Here is a 25,159-nt window from a genome sequence, read left to right on the forward strand (position 1 = left end):
CGATCGAAGATATGTTCGGCTTTGCTATTAGTAGATGACACATTGGTCAACGTCTGGCTTGATATTGGCGGGTGACGGGTATCCTTGCAACCCGTACTTCGTGCGGTAGAGTCACAGCCGGACGAGACCCAGTGCGGTACGGAGCATAGCACCTTCTGTGGTGATGCACGACTCCCGCGAAAACGCAAATCCGAAGTGTACGGACTCCGGACAAAGCAGAGCCCTGAGGATGGCTTCTTGTCCCCAGCTCGGCGGTGGAAACCGGTTACGAGAAGAAGTACCCACGAGCTCCTTTCCTTCAATGGAGGCGTGAGATGTTCGGTGCCGGGTTCGAAGTGATATCATCAGCTACCTGTGTTCGGAGTCGTCCGCGCCGATTATTATGTCCGCTTCTGCGGTCTCATGCGGGACTTCTCGAAGCACGCTCCTGATCGCATTCCGAGAAAGCCGGAACGCAGAATAGCTGAGTGTGCGAGGATATGCATCGAGTCACCCAACTACTACACGGATTCCTAGTACGATGACACTGGTGGACGTGGAACGCACCTGTACGATAAGGGTGAACTTGAAGGGTTGGCGGTAGAGATGTGCAGATGCCGGAATCGTGCAATGTGCTATATACCCAGGGCACAGCCTGAAGTTCCAGCGTTTCTTCATGCTAGCGTGTGGCCCAGTTGCCGATTGGCACTGGACGTCTTGCACCTTGTTACCGCGTAGTCTATTTCCGAGACGCACGCACCATCTGCCCGTCAGTTTCCAAGACGAAAAACGTCGTAAGCTAGACGGCACCTCGCTGTGGATCTACAAGCACCGACGCGATTCTGCCAGTCGGACCTAGCGAAGGATGGGGTCGTGAAACACGTAAATACGAGCATATCGAGAAGAGCCGAGACGCGGCAGCAGCACCGTGTAGATGATCTGGTTATTGCATCCGCTTGGATAACGTGAACCACCTAGTGGTCGCGAGAAATTCCGGAGATAGCACATGACGGAACAAGAGAGAGGGTACTCGTGACGATTCAACCGCCGTTGCCAGCAGTGCGAGCCTCAAGGCGATCCAGATCGGGTATGTAAGCGCTGGTGGCTGTCCACTCGCAACTTGCTGGCAGATTCATCACTGGCACCGCCGCAACATCACCCCTTCGCTCAATTGCGAGAGCCACATATCCTCAGACAACTGACCGTGTACACCAGGTACGAATTTTGGGTATCGTGTGCCTCGGGAGGCTCGACATTTTCGTACGGCAACATCATGGTGCGCGGCGATTCGGTTTGAAGAGGTGCGTTAGTGCGACGAGGGGTTTGATGCGAGCCTAACATCCATCGTTACATGGCGTTCTCGAACCGTGAACTGCCTCAGGCAGGCCCTTGATGCTCGGTGACACTCGGGTAGTAGGAGAAGTGGACTGCGCACTCGCGACACAGGCCATTCAGTCTGCCTTCTTTGGAGAGAATGCTCATTCCGTCATTCTCATGTATCACTGGTAGAACCCTGCGTCGCCTCGTCAGAACTGCGATTTGCAAATGGTAGGATGGAGACATACGCACGTCGCCATGTTCTCTACAACTAAGTGTACAGGAGGATGATGCAGGCTGTCGCAGCTGCGAATGGGTGAGTTTTCCGCATCGCGCGTATTGGTCCTCTGGTCGGAAACGAGTTCCATGCACGTCAGACAGATACGGTTTTCCCGAGTGTACTAACGAACTTCTATCTGCAGAGCTGTTCATCGCGATTCGACTATGAGACAAATACTCGCTGTCTCCATCCGCCGCGTCCAAGTTCTTCAGATGCCGCAGTCTGCATTTATCGCTTTGTGGCACTACGAGATGATGGGGCGCACCTGAGTCCCAGACTCATCCAGGTGTGCAAATGGGGAACACGGTCAGTTCGGGCTTGCAGTTGCCCCGAGCACGTTGTGTTGCTGACGAGCAAGCAATGAGGAATATGGGGAACGTCGGCTTATTGCCATATCAGGTCGCTGCGGAGCGGGGCGGCAGTGCTGAGACGGGACGCACTCCTCCATCCCAAGACGCACACGCCCGCTTTTCTGCACTCAGGAAATGGCACAAAGGTCTCAGGTAGCAGATATCGTCCAGCAGGCTCGTAGAATCGGTATCTGGGGGTGAAATCGCCGCCCATACTAAACCCCAGACTGCGGCGCCCATTAAGCGCGCAGCGCCCGTCCCGATGCGCGCACTCCCTTCAGACTCCGGCGATCCAAGCGTTGGGCGGGCGGGGATTCAAGTCAAAGGGAAGTCTATCACTTGTCGTGCTGTCGAGTATAAGGGACCTCATGTCCATCACTTGGAGAGAGATATAGATCCTCGCATTCACGCACCCCCTCGTCGTGAGCCCCGCCGCCGTTGCCTTAACGGGTATGTCGCTCGTCCGCTCGTCCCGCCTTCCATCAGCTGATGCGTACTTTCCAGACGCCCAGGAATGAGACTCTGGCAGTGCTATGTTGAGATGGCATCAAGGTGGCTGGACCGAACAGGCCGGTCACGTGTTGACTATAGACTACAAGCTAGTCGAGCACTCAAGATAACAGTCAGCTTTGCGCCCGATACGTGCAAACTTGACATTCTCGCAGTGAGTGTCCGCATAGTATGATGCTCCCGTTACGCCGTCGTTCATCTTCTTCGAACACGTTCAAAGTCCGAAGGTACGCTATCTACCTTGCTTTATCTGGCGCAGATGCGAAGCTGAATAGGGCCTTTAGTCTCGCCGGAAGAAGTTCTCTTATCCTTCTTTTCCTTTACTACATCCGTGTAGTGATTTGCGCATAGAATTCGATGACGACGGTAGCGAGGACTCGCGCTCACTCTGTATTGCAGCTCATGGATTGCCAGTGGCTGGTTCAGTGCCCCTGTCAGGCCAATATGGATGTGGTACGTGTGTGTTCTGTCGATTTTTAGGACTCTGCTTCTAACGTGATGTTCAACACTTTAGCGGATAATGGCCGTCGTCCGTCCCATCCTCCATTAGCCGCTACGTAGCTCAGACGCACCTCGTCTGCGGGCCGACTCAGGGACGACAATGCGGCGGCTGGGATGTGGAGTGAAACCGGGTGATGCTACTGCGTCACGGGTTATGCGCTCCTCCTGCCTCACCTTGAACCTTCCGAGCAGAGGGACATTCCTTTCCATCGTCCCGGGAGAGTGCGATGCATGGCTTGTGAGGTGAGTATCGCTCAAAGATGCGGTATTGGATCCGGGCCGGCTTCCAACAATGTGCTGTGGAGCTGTGGTGAACGCAGCGGCCGCTCAATCGGAGGACGAGGCTACACGGACGCCCTATGCACGATCATGAGCACTGCTATTCTGATGAGGTTTTTGTTTTGAACTTACACTTCATGTCAACCCCTAGTGACCGTGGCATATTCTTGGCTCATCATGTGCTCAGCGGGACCACCTTGGCCTCGACCGTGCGTACATCTATGCTCTCAATGAGGAGGATCAGTGCACGCTGAGTCCCTTTAGGCCCTACTGCAACCGTACTTGGCGCCTGAATGACGGTTGTGGCCTGAATGACGGTTGTGGCGGAGCGCACGTTGTGCACACAAGCTTTAGGGTTGCGACCGGGCAGCTGGGACCCTGGATCGTTCAATGCAGTGCGTACACTACGTTATCCAGTTGAGAGACACAGTACTGACTGGCCATTCAGAGCATCTTGTTGAAACATGATTGCACGAGCATCGCATGCTTCGTCGATTGTGGGTATTCACCGCCCATGAAACCTTCCGGACCCATAGTTTATCAGCCTCTCAAGCTTTGGAAGAAGTCATTCAAGGTGATACTGGCGCCCTCGGAGGCGAACGAGGCGAGCCGATGCACCTCCCCAGTCACTACGTTGTGCCACGACCTCCACCAACCCCTGTTGCACACCGCATTCACATGGTCCTCCGTAGTAAGTGTCTCATTCGGACACCACGAATAAAGCTGACATTAACGTTCGTACAGGTTCCTATCGCCTAGGGAGGTGCATGTACCCGGGTTGCAGCACCGCAAGCGGCGGCGCCGAGGTGATTATTGGGGTGCGGTGGACGCAGTAGACTCCCACCGCAATGTCTGTGTTGGCAATGCATAGCATCAGTCCAGAGACTCTACTGCGAGGTACGCAGTATGGAAACGAGGATAAAAGGACGACGAAGTCAAGGTAGAACGACAGTTCCAGCAGCCCAGCCAGAACTACTCTACCAGCCAAGCTTCAGACTCATCATGCAGTTCACCGCCAAGTTCAACGCTCTCGCCGTCGCCGTCGTCGCTGCGATGGTCTCTCAAGTCGCCGCGAGCCCTGCGCCCGTACGTCTCTCCTCAGAATGTCCCAAAATGATGCTCCACGACTCACTGCTTGTTCCCTCTTCTCCCTCCATAGGTTGCCAGCGTCGTCAGCACCGACGAGTTCCTCAAGTGGCTCGACACCACCGACGCCGATATCACCTACATCGGCAAGCCCATCAACGGCTCCGTCCCGCGCGCGGCCCAGGACGTCATGGTCACCTACTGCAACAAGCGCACCCAGAACGTGTGCGGAGGCACCTGCACCGTGTACAACGGCCCCGCGGCGTGCCTCGCCGCCGGGGGCACCGCCTGCCTCTCGGCGACCGCCAACGTCGGCTTCTGCGACCGCGGTGGATGCGGCGGGAGCTGCAATCAGCTCTCGACCTGCGGGACCCACCTCGACAACGGGTTCTGCTTCACCCCGGGCACCGCGTCCATCATCGTCCCGCCGTCTTGAACGGGAATGGCAACCCATGAGGTGGGTACTAAGGCTCTGCTGTGCCGGTGACGTTTCTGAAGAGTTACACCTCACAGCGATATCCGTGACGTATGATGTCGTGTCTGGTGTAACACCCTTGTGTACAGAGTAGTCGTCGGGGACAGTATGGGTGATAGTTGATGTATGTATACTTGTTGAAGTGATCGTTGAAAGTAGGACATAGCTGCCGGATACAAGCTCAGGGCATGTGTCGTACAGTCGGAGCGGTCAAGTAACATTGCAAAGAGTGAAACAACGACTATCACTACGTAGACGCACTGCAGGACATGAACCTCTGCGTGTCGTCCAGAAGTCGCGGGCCGAGATCTAGACAGGCCACGGGTGCTCCAATCCCTGCTCAATGACAAACTGGATGGCCTCTTGTCGATACGTATCAGTTGATATGCGGAGCGAGTCGTTCCCATAGAAGTCCAGCATCGGCCGGGTAGCGAGATCGTACTGTGGCCAGTACGGCTTCTGGGGGAGCCCGTTCGGATCGTGAGTGTTCGCAAAGTGGATGAGGAGGTCCGTCATGTCTCCGCCGCCGTACATGTTCGGTATCTCGGAACCATGAGTCTGTTCGGCAGAATCGGTCAGTTAGTTCGTTTGTTGAGCTGCCGCAAAGTGGAGGGTAGGAAGTTGGAGCGTACCGATCCCCAAGCAGACACCTTGTTGCGGCGATATACTGTCAAAGCAATGTGAGTGGTCAAGCCCGCCATGACACGAGGCGTGAATAAACGCACTGTAGGTCCATACGTTCTGGCCCTGAAGCGCAAGTCTCTCGACGAAGAGACGGCGTATGGCGATGACGTTTATATCACCCATCAGCGCACCGATGCGCTTCCACATGGGCGTGAACTCAAATTGATCTCCAGTGCCGTACGGCGCGCCTTTCGCAGCGTCGTTCGGATAGAGCTGAAGGAGGCGTTGCATATCGCTGTCGCTGATGTCGGCGTAAAAATTGGCTCTAATGGCTGCTTCAAGCTGGGCCACGGTCCTACGGAGTAGTGTGAGTATGAGCACATCTTACGACAACTAATGCTCACGTTACGTTCTGATAGCCAATATTGAAGATCGTCCCTTCATCCTCAGCGTTCCCTATTCACCATGCGAGCGGTTCATGCCACTCAGGAGTTGAATGATGTCGGGATTTACTCACCTGCAACCACAGGAAGCTTTGCAATATCTCCACTGACCAAGGCCGATTGGGGAAGGTCCTTGATGAACGTGCCATCCGCATGGGGTTGCCAGCTGATGTCCAGCGCGCCTGCGGCGTTGATAGCGTCCACCGGCGCAGCTCGCAGACACGCCAATGTGTCCATTGCATCCGAACAGTTTATCCTAGAGATGAGATTATCGTAGGACTGCTGCGTCGCGGGCTGGTCAATCCATCCCAGAGGCAGGACACTCCCAGACTCCGCCCACACGGCGTGGAAGAGACCCTCGGTGTCGGCACCGTTGGCGATCATCTGTAGCGTGGACGAGATACCTCCAGAGCTGAGTCCCAATCTGTTATTGTGCCGCAATTAGTACGAGGGAAGGTTCATGAGATGATCTACTCACAATGTCACGCGATTGGAGTCTCCACCGAATACATGAATGTATTTTTTTATCCATCGAAAAGCCTCGCGTTCTATAGGGAAGATGTGAATTCTCGAAATGAACAGTGGGATGGCATGATACTCACGATCTTGTAACCCAAGGTTGCCGATCTTCGCAGCCTTCACTTCCTTACCTCCGAGGAAGCCGTAAGCTGGATGGAAGTTACAATCAGCAGACAGCTCCATGCTCAGTATGAGATACGCACGCCCTAAGCTATATGCAGGTGTTAGAGAAACGACTGGTCAAGAAATATATGGAGCGCGCCTCACCGATGATTCATAGACACGAAAATCACAGGTTCACCCATTTCAATAGAGCGTTGCACGATTGTGCGGCCGTCGACGCTGCATCACAGTATGAGATAGAGTCCGCACAATCAGGATTCACGTTGACCTACTCGCCGCCGCTTCCAAACTTGAACGCTCCTGAGCAGTCCTATTAGCAGCTGAATTATGCGTCAAGCATACGATGAGGTCACCAAAAAAGATGTACTGGGATGCTAGAGTCAACACTTGTATGAACTGTAGGATCATCACACGTACTGCGACCACGGGCAGTTTACGGCCGGGCAGGATACTCGCAGGAGCGATGACGTTCAAGTTGAGACCTGGTCACATCAATTTCGTGATTTGCACTTCTCATCCCGTGGGGTGTACTTACAATCCTCGTCGAACGGGGAGGTAGTGATGCCATTGAAGATCTTGAAGTAGTCTGCCATTTCCGGAGTGACCCAGTCCGGCGAGGGGAAGCTATGAGTGGTGAGAGAGTTGTAGCATTGATTTCCGAACCCAGTAGCGTTCAGAAGCCCTGTATACGGTCCTATTGGCTCCGGGATGTTGAACCGAAGCTTGCCAACACTAGATCTTCGTCAGTAGATCCCATGGGTGAGAGAGACAGCACCCACGGAGGCTGAGCGAATGGTATACAGAGATACGAGCTCGTCATACCATCGGACACACCAACGACAGTGGCACTGTCAAGCTGTGCGGTGACGGGACAAGTGGAGGCATTGGAAGGAGTACACCGAACACTCCCAGTTGCAACCGGCGAGCACCACACATGTGTAGCAACGGATAGCAGGGACAGAATTGCTAAGACCATGTCGGGAGATAGCGTGCTGACCTACACCTTGAGTAAAGACGGAGCGGACAAAGCAAGGCGAAGATAGCGTACCGAGCTTAAATCCGCTCACTGCCGGTCCTCGTACGAGCGGCCAGATGGGTCGATGTGAGCATGCATCGAGCTTCGAGACGTCCATCAGCGACATGAGCCATGCTTACTGCGAGCCGTGGATACTGGAACCAACGTGGCACGTCAGAATATGAATCGACGCAACAAAATTCTCGCACCAAATCACCAAATCCACATTAATTACTGAGTCGAAACAGCCTGGGGAACGATCCCGCACTTGCTTGGAGCACCAGACGTATCCACCACCATGTTCGCGTCCGCAACTGCGCCGCCCGCTCCGCAAAACTCAGGACTGTCTCGGAAGCCTGCAAGCACGGAGCGCTGATACAACTCAGCAATGATGCGCGCAGATGCAGTGGTCTTCCACCTCTCTACCGAGGCATCTGGAGGTAAGGTGGACGTTGCGAAGGCGCTGTCATTGGGTTTGAATACCCAGGTGGTGAACTGGCCCTACAGGCAAGACTAAACCGTTCGCCATGCCACTGTTCCTCGACTCAGACACGAAGATCATCACAATGTTCCCGTTTTATGAGCTCCAGAGGCCCAGAGGTGGTATCGTCGAAGTATCTTGGTGCGCAACCGGTAGGGAACAAGCGAAGGGAGGCCAGACTCGGATCCAGTTCATAGGTCCTTGGGCGAGAATTGGCCTTGCTGATTCTGAATGGGGACGTAGGACCAGTAACATTTGACTATTCACCGGAGAGCTTACGCACCATATGATATATTGCGGCGCAAGACGGAGCACGTCTGACGAACCCGTGGGGGAATTGGTTCCGTTGTCGCTGGCAGGCAGATGTGGGCGCTTCGGAGTACACTGGCAGGTAACAAGCGAGGTCTTGCTTTATTGATCGGAGATCGTCGGTCAATCAATCTGAGACAACCCCTTGAGGCCGGTCTTCGCATCTCGACTGGAACATGAGGTGGGATGGGGTACATTTTGACTACTTCCTCCCGCATGCTGAAGGTTCAAGTTCCTCACGGGTATGTTCAGATACTACCGCGATTCTAGCACAATGGATGAACAGGTCGACAAGAGTATCATTCCATAATTCGACCAGGCCTCAGAACGGCCATGGTCCCTCCAAGCCCAACTTCTCCACAAGCCGAATGGCGTCCTGCCTGTAGGTGTCATTCGAGAGCTTGAGCGAGTCATTCCCATAAAAGTCCAGCATCGGCCTGGTCGCGAGATTGTAGGGCGACCAGTACAACTCCGACGACGGCCTGTTGGGATTATGGTTGTTCGCGAAGCGGATAAGGAGGTCGGCCAGATCCCCACCGCCGTACATGTCCGGGATCTCGGAACCGTGAGTCTGTTATTCAGGATGCGTCAGCTATCTAATCCGGCGGTAGTTGAGGAGTATGACTGTACCGATCCCCATCCGTAGACTTTGTCACGGCGATAGACTGCAGGGCAGTGTCAGCAGCCTGCCAAGTCCGAAACGTCGAGGTCCGTGAGGAGAACGCACTGTACGTCCACGCACGCTGGCCGAAAGCAGCAACAGTCTCGACGAACAGCCGGCGTATAGCAATGACCCCGGCGTCGCCCATCAGAGACGCAATGCGTTTCCACATCGACACAAACTGGAACTCGTCTCCTGTGCCGTACGGGGCACCCTGAGCAGGATCGTCCGGATACAGTTGCAGCAGACGACTCATCTCAACGTCACTGATGTTGGGGAAGAAGCTCGCTCTGATGAGCTGCTCGAACTGGGCTTCGGTGCTGAGGGCAGCAGCGTCAGTAACATTGGCAGGGCATACCGGCGGAAGGCTACTTGCGTCCCGTTGGGGAAATCCAAAGTGAAAATGGTTCCTTCATCCTCCGCATTCCCTGGTACCCAAAAGATTTCAGCGTAAAGCAGACGCACTGGTTGGCATAAACGCTCACCTGCGACCACGGGAACTCTGGCGATATCACCGCGGACCATGGCCGGCTGCGGAAGGTCTCTGATGAAGGTGCCGTCCGCATGAGGCTGCCAATTGAAGTCCAATCCGCCCGCAACGTTTGATAGCATCCACAGGAGCTGTCCTTAGGCAGACCAGAGTGTCCGCGGCGCCAGAGCAGTTGACCCTAGAGACAAACGCGTCATAGGACTGCTGAGGGGCGGCTGCGTCAATCCATCCCACAGGCTGGACAGCCCCCGACTGGGCCCACACGGCGTGGAAAAGGCCTTCGGTATCTCCTTCGTTGGCGACCATTTGCAGGGCAGCGGAGACTGCTCCAGAGCTGAAGCCCAATCTGCCGTGGTGACAAGGCGAGTTCAAAATGAGTCCCCATGGTAGGAGGCTTCACTCACAAGGTCACTCGGCCGGAATCTCCGCCAAATGTGTGGATGTATTTCTGGATCCATCGGAGAGCCTCACGCTCTATCAGAGCAAACCGTGAGTCATCGACAGAGGTGGAGATACTAGACACGACTTCACTTACGATCTTGGAGACCAAGGTTGCCGATCCCTGCAGCTTTCACCTCCCCGCCGCCGAGGAAGCCATACGCTGGTAGTGAAAGTCAGACGTCAGCAAGCTAAAGACTCCGCATCGTTCAAACGCACGTCCTAGACTTCAAGGCGCAAGAGATCAGACCAAAGATCTAAATGTGATCACAGTAAATAACGATACCGATGATTCATAGACACGAAAATGATAGGCTCCCCCATCTGGATCGAGCGTTGCACCATTATGCGACCGTCAACACTGCGAACTGAGCATGAGACACAAACTCATCCGATAGAGTTCCAGAGTGACGCACTCAGCACTGCTACCAAATTTGAACGCGCCTGCACGTTCTGTCAGCGACCGGATAGACCATCCATTAAGCTTGCACTTACCAAAAAAGATGTACTGCGAAGCTAGAGTCAATACTTCCACAGCCATGCAAGGAAGGCGGCAACACGTACTGCCACAACGGGCAATCGACGGCCAGGAGGGATACTTGCAGGCGCAATGACGTTCAAGTTGAGACCTGGTGACCCGAAGTCGGTCAGTGTCGCGCAGTTGAACGTGGCGACTCACAGTCCTCGCTGAACTGCGAAGTAGCAAAGTTCTCGAAGACCCGGAAGTAGTTGAGCATCTCGGGAGTCTCCCAGCTGGGAAAAGGGAGGCTGCCGGCTTGGAGGGAGTTGTAGCACTGGTTCCCGAACGCAGTCGCGTTCACGACGCCTGTGTACGGTCTGGCCGGTTGAGGCAGATTGAGCCGAAGCTCGCCAATACTGAAAAATGATCAGCAGCGTCCACTAGGTAGGAGCTATAAGCACTCACGGAGGCTGAGCGAAGGAGATACCGAGGAACGAGCTCGTCGTGCCGTCTGAGACACCGATGACAGTGGCATTGTCGATTTGTATGGCGACCATGCACGTAGACGTGTTGGAGGGAGTACACTGAGCGCCCCCAGTTGTAACCGGGGAGGACCACACGTGTGTAGCGACGGAGAGCAGGGACAGCAGTCCCAAGAGCATGTTGAGAACGAATGTGTCGGCTTCGACTATGAGAGGATTTCACACCCAGAGGGAATGAGGGACAATTGTTAAGTTGTAAGTCCCACCTACACCTCACTAATGTCGACGTACGAGCCACTGAATGGGTCCATGTAGAAATGCATCAAGCATATCCTTCCTGAGCACACTGGGACATCATGTTAGAAGGCACGATGAACGCAAAGGCACAACATCATCCGCCACTAGCTCTCTTCTAGGGCAGGTCGGCTCCGCTCCTTCCCTCCAGCCTGCTTCGGATCACCCCGTTACTCTCCATGCGATATGTGACGCGCAAGACTGGTGGATTATCCACATGAATACGCGGTTACTGCGCGTCTTCCCTTGCTTCTGCGCCGCCCCGCACACACTAGTGCGGCGAGCGATCGCGTCTTCAACGGTCAAGACCGCCTCGACATGACCATCGTATTTGTACTATTCTGTACCCGTAATTATCGTATGCTGTTACACCTTGGTCAGTAATGATCGAGAGCCCACAGACACAAGCCAGGAAATACGTACCTTCCGAGCTTTATTAGGTCAACTCCGCTTCAGGCGTTGTACGACAGTCGATGAGTTTGGACCCAGACTGTACTTGTAGCATAGGGCTTGTGGCGGACTCGACATGCTAGACCACAAGGTCTCACGAGGACCATCATTGAACGATGATGTCAAGGATTAGTATAATATAATGCCCGAGATAGATGATGGTATAGGATAGATACGGAGAATGTCCCCAGAAACCCATACATCCGGCCCCATGCATACTATGTCGCGCCCTCCTGCGGATCAGTCCCGCGATTTGCAGCCGCGCTCGGCCCCAACACGGCGGGCGCGCTCCCGTGCGCTTGCAATGGCGAGGGGCTGGGCGTGGCAGCGCGCGCGGTGTGCACTGCCAGTAGCGAGCGATACGAGGTTGTCCCTGAGCTGTGCGCGGACCAGAACGCATCGTATGTCAGGCCCCCACTTGAGCTGACCACTGCGGCAGTCGCAGAGGACATTGAGGGTGCAGGAGAATCTGGTCCGGATGCGGAGTTCGGTGGAGGTAAGGGTATGGGCATGGAGGAGGCGGTGATAATCGAGCGCAACGCTGCCAGCTGTGAGTCTAGCTGTTCGGTGGGCTCCATGGGGTCGAAAGGTTCTCGGAAGGAACTCTGCGCGGACGACAAAGGCGTCGCTGCAAGTTTGTTCCTTGATGCGGGACCAGCTGAGTTGTATAAGCTCGGCATTGACTCCATGATGACTGTTGAGGTAGAATCGGAGCGGGTAATGGGGTAGCGGGTGACCGAGCCGAAACCGACATGAGGCGCGAAGGGCGTTGCGACCCGGCTCGCGTCGGGATTGGGGGTTGATGGTATGGAGGGGGTGGACGCAGAGTCAATGCTTGATGATGATGCTACAAGGCGATCTATCAGCTGGTAGGACACAAACGAAGGAGCAGGACAAACGCACACGAGCCGCTCAGCGTTGCATTTGTCCGCGAACTGGGGCCTGCGCCTGCGCTCGTAGTGGCAAAGATCTGCGTGGCAGCGGCACTGAGAGATTGCTCACGCACTGCGCTCGATGACGAGGGCATGAACTCTTGGTGGGGAGGATTGCTCGCGAACGCGTGAACGGATAGGGTGCGACCATTCCGACGGCCGCCTGGTGAGATGACAGGGTATGGACGCGTGAGGTGTGTATGTCGAAAATACAGGTTCTCTACCTCGTTCAGGGTTTGTCTTTGCTGTTGTGGAAGTTCACTGCACGTCCTGGCCACACGAGACAAGGTTCACGCACCCATCCATGCTCGACCTTCAGCTTCGCATACTGTAGACGAACTCGTAGCTGGCCAGAAAGCTGAAAATGCGTGACCTTCGAGACCCACGCAACGAGCTGTTGACATGGACGTACATAGTTTGCCTTAGCCTTGTCGGTAACCACCCCTTTACCCCGATCCATCTTCGTCTGTCCCGACATCGCTACGTCCACTTCGACCTTACGCCTCTTGGTATCCGAAGTCGCTTGGGCACTGGTGTGCAAGTTGTCTGTCATAGGTGTGCGTTGGTCCTGAATACGTTCCGACGAGTGCGAACGAGGAGGATGGACGCGAGGGGTCAGAGTCGGAGATCTAGCAGACTGCAGCAAGACTCAGGCCTCGCGACTCCCGTCGCGCAGGCGTGTAAAGTCACATGACTCTCTGCAACGGCCCAGGCCCCACGTGAGCGTCTGTCGTCTGTCGTTGCACATCGCTCTAAGTCTTGCAGTAACCACAGGTAACCACTCACCACGACGGGCGGTGGCCTCTGACTCGGTCTCAAGTCTAGTTTGCAAATGGGTAGAATGATCTCTTGTCCTGGCCATGTCTGCAAGACTATTCAGGTTCGGAGCGCCCGACACAAGGGATTCACACTCCGGAAGACTTGGTAAGTATTGCGTACTCATACGGCTTACTTGGGATATCGCACCTGACAATATCTGTACTAAACAACACGGTCTGTACCAGCGTGTGTATGTGTACGTCTGGTCCTCTTGAATACCTCTCTGCATATAAGCGTTGTCCCAAACTTTGACCAACGAGCTAACGTCACCTGGTATCAGCGTCCACAGCTATCACGGACTGCCCTCCTTCGCGATGCAAGGACGCAGGAGACTCAGCACCCTCAATTCATGCCACTCGGTGAGTTTGACAACGTGTGAATTCCTCTGCCGACCTGCTCTTCTAGGCAATTACAATAATGTGAAACAACACATGAACTCCTCTACACACAGCAACCTACATCCCACAATCAACCATGAGCGGCACCGGTCACTACTGATGTCATCCCCTGCGCCGAGTTCTCGTACCCGTTCAGATGACTCTGATGTGTCATGAACGCGCTCACGGAGACCTTTTTCTCCGCTCTTCCTGGCGGAAATGCAAGTCTAGTCCTAGCCCTGACGATCACACCTCGACTCCGGCTGGGTGGCAGCCAGCCAGAAGACATATAGGCTAGTGTGCCAGCTTCCGATCTCTCATCTTGTTCGCACAATGGACTCTCTACGCCAAAAGACGGAGACCTTTCATCCGCCCTCGGTCAGTGTCTCAGGCTGGTATCACGACAGCTTTCCTGCAACTTACTCCTCACGACAGAATGCTCATCCTGTGAGCTCTCAGAGCGTACCTCTTGGATTATCCATATCGACTGCGTTCACGCCATCTGAACTCGTTGATGGCGCTGCACCCGACCTCCTCATCGTCACTTCCGATGCAGTGCATTTCCACGTCCACACTCGCAGCATTCTGGCCCTCTCGACCAATGCTTTCAACCGCGCGCTTGCATCCCCGGTGAACACCCTCGTCGTGATGGAAACCGCCGCAGTTATGAATGTCGTACTCAACGTGCTCTACGGCTGGTCATGCATAGTATATGAGCCAGAATTTGAGGACGTCGTCGTTGCTCTGGCAGCGCTAGTCAAGTACGGGGCGTCACTTCCTACACTGGCCGTCGCACCGCTACCACTCTTCGATCTGCTACTCGCTCAGGCTCCGCTTCATGCCATAGACATATATGCTTCAGCGGGTCAATACGAGCTAGAAGACGTCGCTGTCGCCGTCTCTGCGCACCTCCTTGCATTTAGCCCATCACAGTTGACGGACGAGCTGGCGCTGCAGATGGGCCCGGTCTACTTCAAGCGCATACTCGATCTTCAACAGAACCGGCTCCTGGCACTCAAGGGCATTGTTCTGGACCCACCAGCCAAGCATCCCCCGACGCTCACCTGCAATATCGCTTCACGAGACGAGCTGACGACATCGTGGGCGTTGGCTACTGCGCAGCTCGTATGGGACGCGTGCCCGAGTGAGTAAGGTTTGGAGCATTCATCTGCGCTGTTTCGGATGTTGTTACGCTGAGTGTGCTCATCACCTTCCCGCGTCGCAGGTATATCAACCGATGCCCTCCAATCCGCGTTCGAGCGTACATGTACGGGGATATCCTGTCCAGACTGTCGCATCAAGCTGCAGTCTCGGGTCCAGGAAGTGACGCGGGCATGGTCTGCTGTGAAGGTCAGTGCGAAAATTTACGAGCTTGTCTATCGTGAGACGGTCTGATATTGTGCTTCATCGAACGATAGAGGACCATCTGATAATCCAGTAACTTGGCGCGGAAGCTTTCTTCGCGGAGTCTATCGTTCAACTGAAGTTTCGGGGTATGCACATGTCTCTCATCTGCGCCTCCATGATTCCTCCATTACTTCCATCATGATCCGGTCACTGTGTGTAAGTATGTCGTCCAGCTATCATATCGTACGATTACTTCAGACTTCTCGGCTCCTTGGACAAGATGCCGCTACTCCACGGTCCCAAGCTTGCACCAATGCGAGCTAACGCACGAAGGCCGCGAACAGAAGACATGACACGATACCGCCGTGGCCCGTGACAGCATCTGGAACCTCCATTCTAATCCAGTACGTCTAGCCTCCAGCGCGGCGCGACTGTCCGATTGGATCGTCTGCGTCTCTCTGACGGTAAGATCGATATCGCGGGTGCGCCTAGGTGCGCCTTGTCCTGCCTTATAGTGAACAGCAGAATTTGCCGTCGGATCATCGACCGCCAATGTCTGAACATGCGAGACGAGGTTCGCCGCGCCAAGCCACCGGAGAAGGGGAGTGAACGCTTGTTCTTCCTGTGGGCTTGCTTCAGTGCATTCCCTTGTTCCGGCGTTCCGACTGGTCGTCGTGTACGTACTAGCGCCTGCCGAGAACCTGGATCTCTGCGTCATTCCGCGCCCCGTGTGAGTGCAACTGGCTAAGTGGCTGTGAGTCCGCACCTCTTTTCCCGCACCGCCGTCTATTGAGTCTCATGCCTATTCTTGGCGTAAGTGCCACCACACAGTTCACGTCGAGTGCGCTCGCGGCTCAGACGGCGCCAGGTTGGGCCGCGACGCTCTATGTACGACATTGCGCACTGGTTTCTATTTGAAGTATCGTTTTGAACTCACGCTTCATAGCTTAGCGCAGGTCCTTCAGCCACTGTGGGATTCGCGTTAATTCGATTTGTGGCCCGAGATCAATGCCACAAACCCCGACGTGGTCCGGGTTCGTATGGCTATTGGTTCGACCATCCTTGGCGATGATTATGAGTCGTCTTAACCCCTACTGCATCCAGGATCCGCACATTTCTGACGCTGGTGGCGAGAGCACCTGTCATCAAGGTTTAGGGTTTCTACCGGGCAGCTGGGGCTACGTCCTCTGTACGCGGTGCGTGTATTCGTTATGCAGCTATGATATGCAATTCAGAATGATCGGTTCTAACACAACCTTGAAGGATTATTGAACTATGACTTTGCGACCCTCTTCCTGGGACCTTGTCGATCCTCGCAGGTGCCCTCCCTGCGGCCCTGCATAGTCATGACTTTCTGTGCAAGCAACTGGCTTTCTGGGAAGACCTACATGATCAATACGCCGCATGAGATCCGGATGAGACCCGTTGGTAAGTCTTGTCGTCACCTTGCCATGCTACATACATTGCTTAGCAGTGCACACTTATAAAATTCCTAACGGTCGGGGACCCACATGACAAGGTCGAGTCCACGTTCGTCCAGGCACGTCTCTCATGTAGGTTACGCAGGCCGGGATTGCAGCACTGCAGGCGGCCGCGCTGAGGTGATTGTTGGCATGCAGCTAATTCACCGCAACGTTTTTGTGGTCGATGTATAGCATGTGTCCTTAGGGGTACTGCGACGGACGCAGCATCTCAGCGAGGGTTAAAAGGCCTGACGGCTCGAAGCAGAACTACAGTTCAGCAACACAAGCCAGGACTACTACCCAAGCTTCGACTCTATCATGCAGTTCACGACCAAGTTCACTACGGTCTTCGCTGTCGTCACTGCGATGGTCTTCCAAGTGACCGCGAACCCTGCCCCGGTCAGTCCCTGTCATCTAACCCGGCCCCCAACTCGGCCATTTGTACTGACTACCTCTTCCACCCCCGCAGGTCGCCAGCATCGTCAGCACCGACGAGTTCCTCAAGTGGCTCGAGACGACCGACGCCGAGATCACCTACATCGGGCAGCCCATCAATGGCTCCGTCCCGCGTGCGGCCGAGAACATCATGGTCACCTACTGTAACGCCCGCACCCAGAACGTCTGCGGCGGCAGCTGCACCGTGTACAACGGTGGCGCGGCGTGCCTCGCCGCTCCGGACACGACCTGCCTCGCGGCGACTGCCAACGTCGGTTTCTGCGACCGCGGCGGATGCGGCGGGAGCTGCAACCAGCTCTCCAGCTGTGGCACCCGCCTTGATAACGGGTTCTGCTTCACTCCGGGCACGGCGTCCATCATCGTCCCGCCCTCGTGAGGGTCATGCACAGAAGCCCACCAAGGGGTGAGAACCATTTCATTTGTGCTTTTGAAGTTTATGACCGCTCATTCATAAGGGCTGCTCCTACAGGACTGCAGGAACTCGGTATCGTTGTGCTGTATGCGTGTACTACTAGGTGTAAAGATCGGGATGCAGATATATATTGAAGAGACGTTGATTTCGTGGATGCATATTACTCGCTGAGTGCCAGCCTCGTCCATGACGTCTCCGACCAGTCTCGAAGCCCTCGTAGTACATCCGGGGAATGTCGTTTGAAACACCCTGGCAACGGCCCTTCCCAGGACGACTCAATCAGGCATGACCTCATCCTGACTTGCGAGTCCTCACCGCCACAACGAACCCCCTCGCTGGATCCGGATCACAGGATAGAGTAGTACGTCCATTGCCAAGATAGGAATAACGACAACATAACTTGAACGAGTAACATATGACTAGACACTCTGATACGAGAAATAGGTCTTCCCAAGTTCGACAAAGGCGTACAAAAGGGCAGTGATAGTCTGCGAGTGGAAGCTCAGTCGGTATAACCCCCGGGGGGTGTTCTCGTTTAGAAACCACACGAGTACAGTAGCGTAGAGGGAGGAGAAGACGATGTAGGGGTTATTCGCATAAAACATCATGGTGAAGAGGTGGATAGCAGTAAGGAATATTTTCGTCCGGAACACGCTCTTTAGAAGAACGGGGATGGTGGGCACCTTCTTTTCCCAGTCCTCGTGGAAGTCGCGGACGTCGGCCATGACCTGATGATGTGCTCATGAGACGGAAGTGTACGAAACATATACTGAAGAGACTTACAGCATGGCACGCCCGGTTGATCGTCGACCAGATGACGATTTGAGCGGGAGTCCAAACGGAATGACTATGCGATGGAGAGGTCATCCCAAGGACAGAGCGTACGATAGCGAAGGTACCGCAGCTAGGATGGGCTCAGAATTATTGCAAGTGCGAGTACGGCCGACACCTAGACTTACCCTCGGATGATACCGATCAGTATCGCCTTGGTGCCAGGAATACGCTTGATCGTGAAAGCTTTCTTCTGCGTAGTAGTCTTCGGCGAGTCCCGTTGCCTGCCTCCCATCATGAAGAGGTTGAAGTCCCACACGAAAGCGGGCCCAAAGAAGATTGCGACCATCATCCACGTAGACAGCGGAGACATGATGAGGGAGAAGACGAGGAGGCTCGCACTGCTGAGTAGGAGGACCTTTGCCTTCCGGAAGACTGTCCTCATCTGCGCGTTGTGGGTCTCGAGCGCGTACGAGTGCATCGGCGCCTGGTCGAAGTAATGATCCATCCCGATTGCGAGGATGTCGGAAGATACACATATGAGTACCTGATACTGAGTCAGTGTGTGATGTGAGGAAGGAGGCATATATGAGATCGAACACCCACGGGACGCCAGTCAACAACTCCGTAGATCGAACGCGACATAAAGGTAGACAGACTGAAACTGCCCACGGACAGCATGAGCGGATGTGTCAAAAGCTCGCTCTTGAGTTGTTGGATGGTCAGGGTAGGCGGGGCTTCTGACTGAGACATGGCTCGTACAGCTGTGGACTGCTCATCGAGCTTACTCGGCAGGTGTGTGGTTCATATACCAATGCCTCAATCTCAAGCATTTTCGCTTGAAGAAATTTTGCCCTGAGGGTCCTGCATACGACCTGTATCGAAGCGATTAGCTATGAGGAAGCCATGAGCGGCCATTACAGAAAACGCACAACGATGAATGGTTCTCCGGAGTTGCAATCAGTCTGGGAAGAAGCTTCGTAATTAGTGACATAGAGAATGGGATTGGGGTATGGCAGTCATCTGAAACGACCCGGTGCTGACAGGACATTACAGCCTAGCAGTGGCTCAGCCGAACATCGTCGCGGTGCTCCTGTTCATTGCCAGAATGCCTGCGCGCCGGATCAGAGACAGGTATTCGCCGCGTTAGCATTCTTCAAGTAGTCAACGACGTCTCGAACAGGTCCTCGTACGTCACGGAGTCCTTCCCGAGCTTCTCTGCAAAGTACAGTACCTCCATCAACACTGCAGGGACACTTGCATTTCAGACGGGCGAGAAGTCGAGCGATATTCGCCTGGACGCCGTTGTCCCGTTTCACAAAGCAACCGTCCAGACGTCCAAAAGTTATTCCTTTGTCTCGAAATCGGCGAAAAGGCGGCCGAAAGGTAACCTCTCGCGGTGTCTTTCCCCCCGTTGGCACGCCTTTTGGTCGTCGAAATCGCTGGGATCCCTGCCGTGCAAGTTGTGCCCTACACACTTCATCGTGAAGTCTTCTCTGAATGCCGTAGGAGAGACGAGATCGGCTCACAAATTCTGGATTCACTTCGTCTTCATGGAGATCATCCCATGGCCGATCACTGCTGAAGAGTCCATCTCAGCTTTGTGTGTAGCATAAGCACCTCTGGTGAACCGCATGAAGCTTTGAAAGTACGAGATACGTACTGATTCTCGCGCAGGGTATCGAGAGACTCAGGCTCCCTCAGACACAACTTGGAACAAATCAATCAAAATCAAAGGTACAGAGAGATTCGATACCCTAAAGTGGCCGATACAGAGATATGAGAGGGCGAGTAGGGCGTAGTATGGTGTTGAACACTGTCCAGGCGCCCATAAGCCACGGAGCGGAGCTGGTCGAAATCGGTCGGAACAAGATCGGTCCTTTAACGAACTTTAGAATACACAACGCGAGGTGATACATGGATGACAGGACAAGACGCAACTACGTGGGTCGAAGACAAACTCTATCACAGCCTAGTAACGGACCAATCCATGAACCAATATTTGACCTCTCCCATGATGCTGTTGTTCACTTCGTGCTCGATGAGCCGCGCCTCAACCTTCACGGTTCCCCGCCGGAAGATCTCCCCATTACACAGTGCTTTCCAACTCTCGGGCGAGTGGTAGTAAACCGTGACATGGTGCAAATGATCCTTTTCTACTTTCTCGAGCCTCGAGCCGTGCTCTGGTCGTGCAGCGTGGGTTCCTATGATCATGGATCCTGGCTGGGGCGATAACAAGCTGGCGAGGGCGCGTGCGAGTCGCGTCTGCGCCTCTTCCGTGTCGAATAGGTGGAAGACGTTGCAAATGCTGATGACGGCAACGTGGCCATGCAATGGAGAGAGGGAGCCGATTGCGGAGACTTCAGGCTCCTGCTCGGATGGAGGTGCCACGTAGAAGGGATCGGCAGGCTTCAGAAAATCCGGGTCAAGGATATCGCCTGCGAGGAACGCGACAGGGTACGTCTCGGGCGTTGTCCTGAAGAGTTTGTGACCGAGCATCCAGAAGTCTGACGGACAGACTGTCAGACCGAAGTGACACAGCCATGGATGATTGAATGGAACGCACCAGGAAGCAGATCCGTGCATATAACCCTCTCCATGGGGAACCCGTCCATGATCGCCTTCCTGACATCATTCCCAACTGAGAAGCTTATTCATCACCACTTTAATTGTCGGGGGGCGAACGCACTCACAGCAGCACCCCACGTCTAAGAAAATCGCGTTCTTCCGCAACTTCCCGAACTCCAGAACGCGGCTGTATGCCGATAGACGGGCGAGGGTCAACCTAGTATATACTATACATCAACCAAATCACGGTCATATCCGCAGTGTGAGCAGTACGCACTTGATGAACGAGAAGTTGTAGATACATGGGTACGCATGGACCTATCAAAGGGTCAGTCCGCAGTCTCCGGTCGTGAAAAGTCCGCCTACCTTGTAGCCCTCCTGTTGCACGTTTATGATGTGTTTCTTGAGCTCCGCTTCGTCTGCGATGCCTGTTGCGTCCCTGAAGAACTGGAGTTGCTCGCTGTCGGGACTGTAGAATTGTTCGGAGCCTTCAATGGCACGTGTCATCTTGACATGCGTACTCGATCCTGTCCCGGATAGTGGCGTGGACATCGTGTTGAATCGAGCTGGGTTGTCCGTAGAGGAGAGGAGGGATGCGCAGCGTGAACTGAGGATAGGACCCGTTGGGTCGGTTTTATCCTAGACATCATCAGAAGTCGGAAGCAATGGGCGAAGCAATGGGTCAACGCGCGTTGCAGAGAGCGGGATTTACCCGTGTGAAGCAAGAATCTTCATCCTCTGGTGCTGTACACACCAGACGGGACGGAAGCGAGCGATGGCGCCGCTGTCGAACACGACTGGAAACGGGCCGCCCTCGAGATCAGAGTCTCTGCCTCTCTATAGGACTATGCCAGTCTGATATCTCATTTCTGACCTCGGAGGTCATCGTTCTGTTCGGACCACCACCAGTCATATGGTGATGGTGCTCGGGACACCGTGTCTTGTGCGGAGCGCCCTTATAGCCATAAACTGAAACAAGGACATGTGAGTGTCATGCATGCTGCCGAGCGCGTCCAACTCACTAGGTATATCAGGATTGTTCAGCTGGGAGCGGAACCCCCATCAGCTCGGAATATTGACGGCGATAGACTGGGGACAGATATCCATCCAGGGCTCAGGTTTCTCAGTCTGCTCTGAGGCATAACGCACATAAGTCTGACCGTCATCTAGGAAAGTGTGCGCATATAGAACGCACGAACAGAGCAGGTACACCTGACCACACTAGCAAGTTTTCGGCATATGGGTTCCTACAACCTTCGGTGGTGGATGTACGTGCCTGAGAATGTGGGATAGACTCTCGTTAGCGGAATTACAGCGACAACTCGAAGACCTGTGAAGGTGCGCCCATCGAGAAGTGCGTCGAGAGCCCGAAGATGTGCGCCCGAGTCGAGGACCGCAAGGTTTCCAGTAATAGCGATTTGCAGATCAACAAGACAGGAAGTCAGCCCGGCGACTTCGGTCTCGACATCAGTAATTCCAGATTTTTCTGAACGCGTCTGAACGCGTCTGAAACGTCTGAATCAGATGTTTCAGACGCATTCAGACGCATTCAGACGGTCAGACGTTGGGTCCTTCAGACAAAATCTGAACATCGTTGTTATGCTACATACCTCAATACAACGGCTCTCTATACCTTCCTCCCCCTCCGGAAGACCTCCCAACATAGCGCAATGTCCACAGTTTTGTCACGGTGTGGAGGAATAGCCCAGAGACCGTTGGCCATTGTTGACCCAACATGGCCAGATGTTCTCGCAATTCATGAATTCTGACGTTGCCCAGAGGTCTGGTATGGTTGAATGACGTGGTTCATAGAGTTTCAAGTTCAGAGATAGGGAGGAGAATGAGCTACGGAGAAAACATGTGCGCGGTCGAGGTCGAAGGCGTTTAGCGCCCGCGCGCCAGACGTTCAGATAAATCTGAAATTACTGATGGAGGCCGCCACTTGAAGTGAGACTCACCTCTAACATTGACGTGATCATCACAGAGACAAGGGTTCGGACACACGATCCCGAGGTCTTCAAGCAAGCGACCGTATGCACGATGAGGCAGAGGACTGAGAAGGTCAATCACACTCAATGTCGGACCCAAGTTGCTGGTTACGGAGCTGCGTACCGGGCGGCGCGGTTTGCCGCAGTTAAGTTCTCTCTAGGCTGAAGAGTCTGTCTAGAACATGTTAGATCTAACGAGGATGGGCCTATTGCAAGTGAAACCAAGGCTACGATGTGAATCAGAGTCGACAGAACTTGACGGGAGCATCACCTTGCATTTCATCTAATGGTGGACTCGCGGTGTTCGTGAATGTGACCAAGTTATATATGTACTACTCAACCGACACCGTGACTTTGGCCTTGCCTCGCCTATCTCCAAAACTGCGTACGGTGCCTCCTGGGAAGGTTCTTCCACTCAGACGGTGAAGAGACAGGGCACGAACCCACCAGCAGTAGGTGCGCCAGTGTGGGTGATGCAACCTGTAGGTCCGACACAACGCTTGAAATCAACACACGCGCGCCGAAACACTGCCTTACTTACCGCAGAACTGGCCTGAACTCGTATAGATAACTCGGTCGGGACCCGGACCCCTTCCCGTGAACGGGCCAGTGGTCAAGATGGGGAATTCGTTCAAAGTCTGCCCAGTGCAGGTTGCGAATAGAATGCGCTGAGTCGATGAGTTAGATAATGCTATCACCATTGCGAACCGTGATTTCTTCGCGTCAACACTCACTTCGAAGTTTCCAAACGTGTGTGGGTAGTTCCTGGTTCGCCATACGCGAATGAGGCGTCACGGTGCCTACAGAGAGGGCTGTCCGATGTGGCTACTCACCCGATGGTCCTTGGTGGAGCCTGTGCGCCGGCGGTAACCGCCGCGCCGATCTGAGCACGACTGTAGGTCCTGGCTGGAGTGCCAGCTGGGATGTGAGATGGTAGTCAGCGTATACATCGTCAAGAAAGGATAGCTGGAGACTAACCTGCCGGGCAACGGCAGCTTGCGAGGGGACTCTGAGCAGAGCCGAGGTCTGCCAAGCCCGCGATGACCAGCACGGTGGACACAATGGCGGAGGTGAAGGCGAACTTCATGTTGATTTCTTACGGGGAAGACTGGAGGAGCGGGCCCTGCTCTCAAGTCAGATCAAACCTCCCATATTTAATAGAAGACGCGATGAGGAACTAACGCTCACCTATAGTTATACATGTGCTTAGACACGACGAATGGGAGCAACGTGATCTGATTCGCTTCCATGCAGTATGTTCAGGTTCGCTATATCATCCGTGACATGGGGTCATCTGCTGCACGTAGTGGCGTTGGCTACAGGTAAGAACAGAATACCTGCCGGAGAACTCACCCTACCCGAGCAAAGTCAAGGCTACATCCTCCGCACTGATACCGTGAAGCAGGGGAATCCGAAGATTCGTGGCTGCACTAGCCAGATCTGGGATTTTGATAAGTAACCACAGTACTGTTGTCGGAATCACTGGATAGTAACGACGCTTGCCCATGGCATAGGAATGCAAGTCAGCGTCTGGTAGAACCCAATATATGCGCGGGATGCTTGCCTTGCAGATGTCAGACACTGCACGATTCACCGAGTTCCATTCAGCGCGTGTAGCCACAGACTTAGCCAACGCTAAAAGCGCATGCTTGGAAGACATCTAGAAATAAATCCACCGATACACGTGATGACAGCCAGTGAATTGCACATCCATGACCTAGCAGTGGCGTAACCCCTGAACTCTGTATGCACATAGAACGACCGCTTGCATCAAATCATAATCTGGCTACTCACTCCGGGGGCGACGCCACTCAAGCTGACAAGAACTCGAAAGGGGTGGACATGCGACTCGCCGTAAGCTGTCAAGACAGGGAAGAGTCGTCGGACGTGGTGGAATGACCAGCTTGTGACGCCGACATGAACGTCGGCTATCCAGGGACCACGAGACTAGCCCATGACCATCGAAAGAAGGGAAGCGGAAGACAGCGAAGGTGTGAATATGCCATGGAATACCAGTGCTGCCGTGAAGCATCAAAGTTTGTTAGTTCTCGGACCGCTGACGATTTCTTCTGGCAGACGCCTCTCACCGTTGATGCGTCGACTACGGGGCCAAGCAGGATGTAACAACCCACCTAAACACCCAAAGTCTATTGCTGTTTGTGCGAGAGGTACTTTCTGGTTCCCTTCGTTAACTGCGCGGCCAAGCGGGGAGCGGTGTTCGATCGGCGAGGACTTGGCGACGCCGGCGAAGGCGGCGGCGGCGGACGGTGGAACAAGCGATTTCGACGAGTGAAACGTATCGGCGGCGGCGGACGGCGGAACAAGCGATTTCGACGAGTGAAACGTATCGGCGACGGGGAACGGCGATGTTAAACCAAACGGCGGCGAAAGAGAAGTGTAAAGCGGCGATGAGTTCAGACAAGTGGCGACAGGCTTTTTCCTCTCGAGATCTTAGCTCTG

General features: G+C 54.4%; 10 protein-coding genes across 10 annotated transcripts; 4 read left to right on the forward strand and 6 right to left on the reverse strand.

Moving 5' to 3' along the window:
• Nucleotides 1-1,848: 1,848 nt before the first annotated feature.
• On the forward strand, nt 1,849-3,163 carry L226DRAFT_266406 (uncharacterized protein). The gene is made up of 6 exons (XM_067673430.1): nt 1,849-1,882; nt 1,942-2,100; nt 2,153-2,376; nt 2,431-2,548; nt 2,851-2,889; nt 2,951-3,163. The coding sequence occupies exons 2-6, from the start codon at nt 2,062-2,064 to the stop codon at nt 2,984-2,986; spliced, it is 456 nt and encodes a 151-aa protein (XP_067530441.1). The 5' UTR covers nt 1,849-1,882; nt 1,942-2,061; the 3' UTR covers nt 2,987-3,163.
• A 1,055-nt stretch (nt 3,164-4,218) lies between these two features.
• Nucleotides 4,219-4,738, forward strand: L226DRAFT_575337 (uncharacterized protein; the record flags this gene model as incomplete). Its single annotated transcript, XM_067685175.1, has 2 exons — nt 4,219-4,302; nt 4,376-4,738. The coding sequence occupies 2 exons, from the start codon at nt 4,219-4,221 to the stop codon at nt 4,736-4,738; spliced, it is 447 nt and encodes a 148-aa protein (XP_067530442.1).
• Nucleotides 4,739-4,981: 243 nt separating this feature from the next.
• Nucleotides 4,982-7,796, reverse strand: L226DRAFT_616621 (alpha/beta-hydrolase). Its single transcript, XM_067686934.1, has 16 exons — nt 7,719-7,796; nt 7,535-7,656; nt 7,266-7,483; nt 7,022-7,218; nt 6,904-6,968; nt 6,840-6,852; nt 6,759-6,786; nt 6,631-6,705; nt 6,567-6,574; nt 6,447-6,512; nt 6,323-6,392; nt 5,919-6,268; nt 5,806-5,857; nt 5,503-5,756; nt 5,410-5,444; nt 4,982-5,335 (listed from the first exon to the last, which is right to left on the reverse strand). Exons 3-16 carry the CDS (start codon nt 7,460-7,462, stop codon nt 5,087-5,089), a joined length of 1,659 nt encoding a protein of 552 aa, XP_067530443.1. The 5' UTR covers nt 7,463-7,483; nt 7,535-7,656; nt 7,719-7,796; the 3' UTR covers nt 4,982-5,086.
• An 817-nt stretch (nt 7,797-8,613) lies between these two features.
• On the reverse strand, nt 8,614-11,119 carry L226DRAFT_616622 (alpha/beta-hydrolase; the record flags this gene model as incomplete). The annotated part of the gene is made up of 16 exons (XM_067686935.1): nt 11,100-11,119; nt 10,806-11,028; nt 10,560-10,756; nt 10,445-10,509; nt 10,376-10,388; nt 10,297-10,324; nt 10,167-10,241; nt 10,100-10,107; nt 9,978-10,043; nt 9,847-9,916; nt 9,590-9,788; nt 9,438-9,522; nt 9,311-9,380; nt 9,019-9,272; nt 8,922-8,956; nt 8,614-8,862 (listed from the first exon to the last, which is right to left on the reverse strand). Exons 2-16 carry the CDS (start codon nt 11,000-11,002, stop codon nt 8,614-8,616), a joined length of 1,611 nt encoding a protein of 536 aa, XP_067530444.1. The 5' UTR covers nt 11,003-11,028; nt 11,100-11,119.
• A 665-nt stretch (nt 11,120-11,784) lies between these two features.
• L226DRAFT_471208 (uncharacterized protein) lies at nt 11,785-13,051 on the reverse strand (the record flags this gene model as incomplete). Its single annotated transcript, XM_067676361.1, has 4 exons — nt 11,785-12,413; nt 12,470-12,743; nt 12,797-12,856; nt 12,911-13,051. 4 exons carry the CDS (start codon nt 13,049-13,051, stop codon nt 11,785-11,787), a joined length of 1,104 nt encoding a protein of 367 aa, XP_067530445.1.
• Nucleotides 13,052-14,027: 976 nt separating this feature from the next.
• L226DRAFT_555058 (uncharacterized protein) lies at nt 14,028-15,395 on the forward strand (the record flags this gene model as incomplete). Its single annotated transcript, XM_067683036.1, has 4 exons — nt 14,028-14,089; nt 14,147-14,838; nt 14,920-15,044; nt 15,113-15,395. The coding sequence occupies 4 exons, from the start codon at nt 14,028-14,030 to the stop codon at nt 15,122-15,124; spliced, it is 891 nt and encodes a 296-aa protein (XP_067530446.1). The 3' UTR covers nt 15,125-15,395.
• Nucleotides 15,396-16,822: 1,427 nt separating this feature from the next.
• On the forward strand, nt 16,823-17,336 carry L226DRAFT_548029 (uncharacterized protein; the record flags this gene model as incomplete). Its single annotated transcript, XM_067682555.1, has 2 exons — nt 16,823-16,903; nt 16,974-17,336. 2 exons carry the CDS (start codon nt 16,823-16,825, stop codon nt 17,334-17,336), a joined length of 444 nt encoding a protein of 147 aa, XP_067530447.1.
• A 455-nt stretch (nt 17,337-17,791) lies between these two features.
• L226DRAFT_515361 (uncharacterized protein) lies at nt 17,792-18,896 on the reverse strand (the record flags this gene model as incomplete). The annotated part of the gene is made up of 4 exons (XM_067678439.1): nt 17,792-18,100; nt 18,156-18,276; nt 18,332-18,690; nt 18,750-18,896. The coding sequence occupies 4 exons, from the start codon at nt 18,894-18,896 to the stop codon at nt 17,792-17,794; spliced, it is 936 nt and encodes a 311-aa protein (XP_067530448.1).
• A 1,212-nt stretch (nt 18,897-20,108) lies between these two features.
• Nucleotides 20,109-21,218, reverse strand: L226DRAFT_471237 (uncharacterized protein; the record flags this gene model as incomplete). Its single annotated transcript, XM_067676365.1, has 5 exons — nt 20,109-20,650; nt 20,710-20,784; nt 20,837-20,928; nt 20,989-21,029; nt 21,078-21,218. The coding sequence occupies 5 exons, from the start codon at nt 21,216-21,218 to the stop codon at nt 20,109-20,111; spliced, it is 891 nt and encodes a 296-aa protein (XP_067530449.1).
• Nucleotides 21,219-23,114: 1,896 nt separating this feature from the next.
• On the reverse strand, nt 23,115-23,786 carry L226DRAFT_575343 (Ribonuclease/ribotoxin; the record flags this gene model as incomplete). The annotated part of the gene is made up of 5 exons (XM_067685176.1): nt 23,115-23,179; nt 23,241-23,367; nt 23,434-23,464; nt 23,533-23,617; nt 23,678-23,786. The coding sequence occupies 5 exons, from the start codon at nt 23,784-23,786 to the stop codon at nt 23,115-23,117; spliced, it is 417 nt and encodes a 138-aa protein (XP_067530450.1).
• Nucleotides 23,787-25,159: the final 1,373 nt, after the last annotated feature.

Source organism: Lentinus tigrinus, assembly GCF_003813185.1.
Source record: "Lentinus tigrinus ALCF2SS1-7 unplaced genomic scaffold L226scaffold_43, whole genome shotgun sequence".
In the NCBI taxonomy this organism is placed as follows: Eukaryota; Fungi; Basidiomycota; class Agaricomycetes; order Polyporales; family Polyporaceae; genus Lentinus; species Lentinus tigrinus.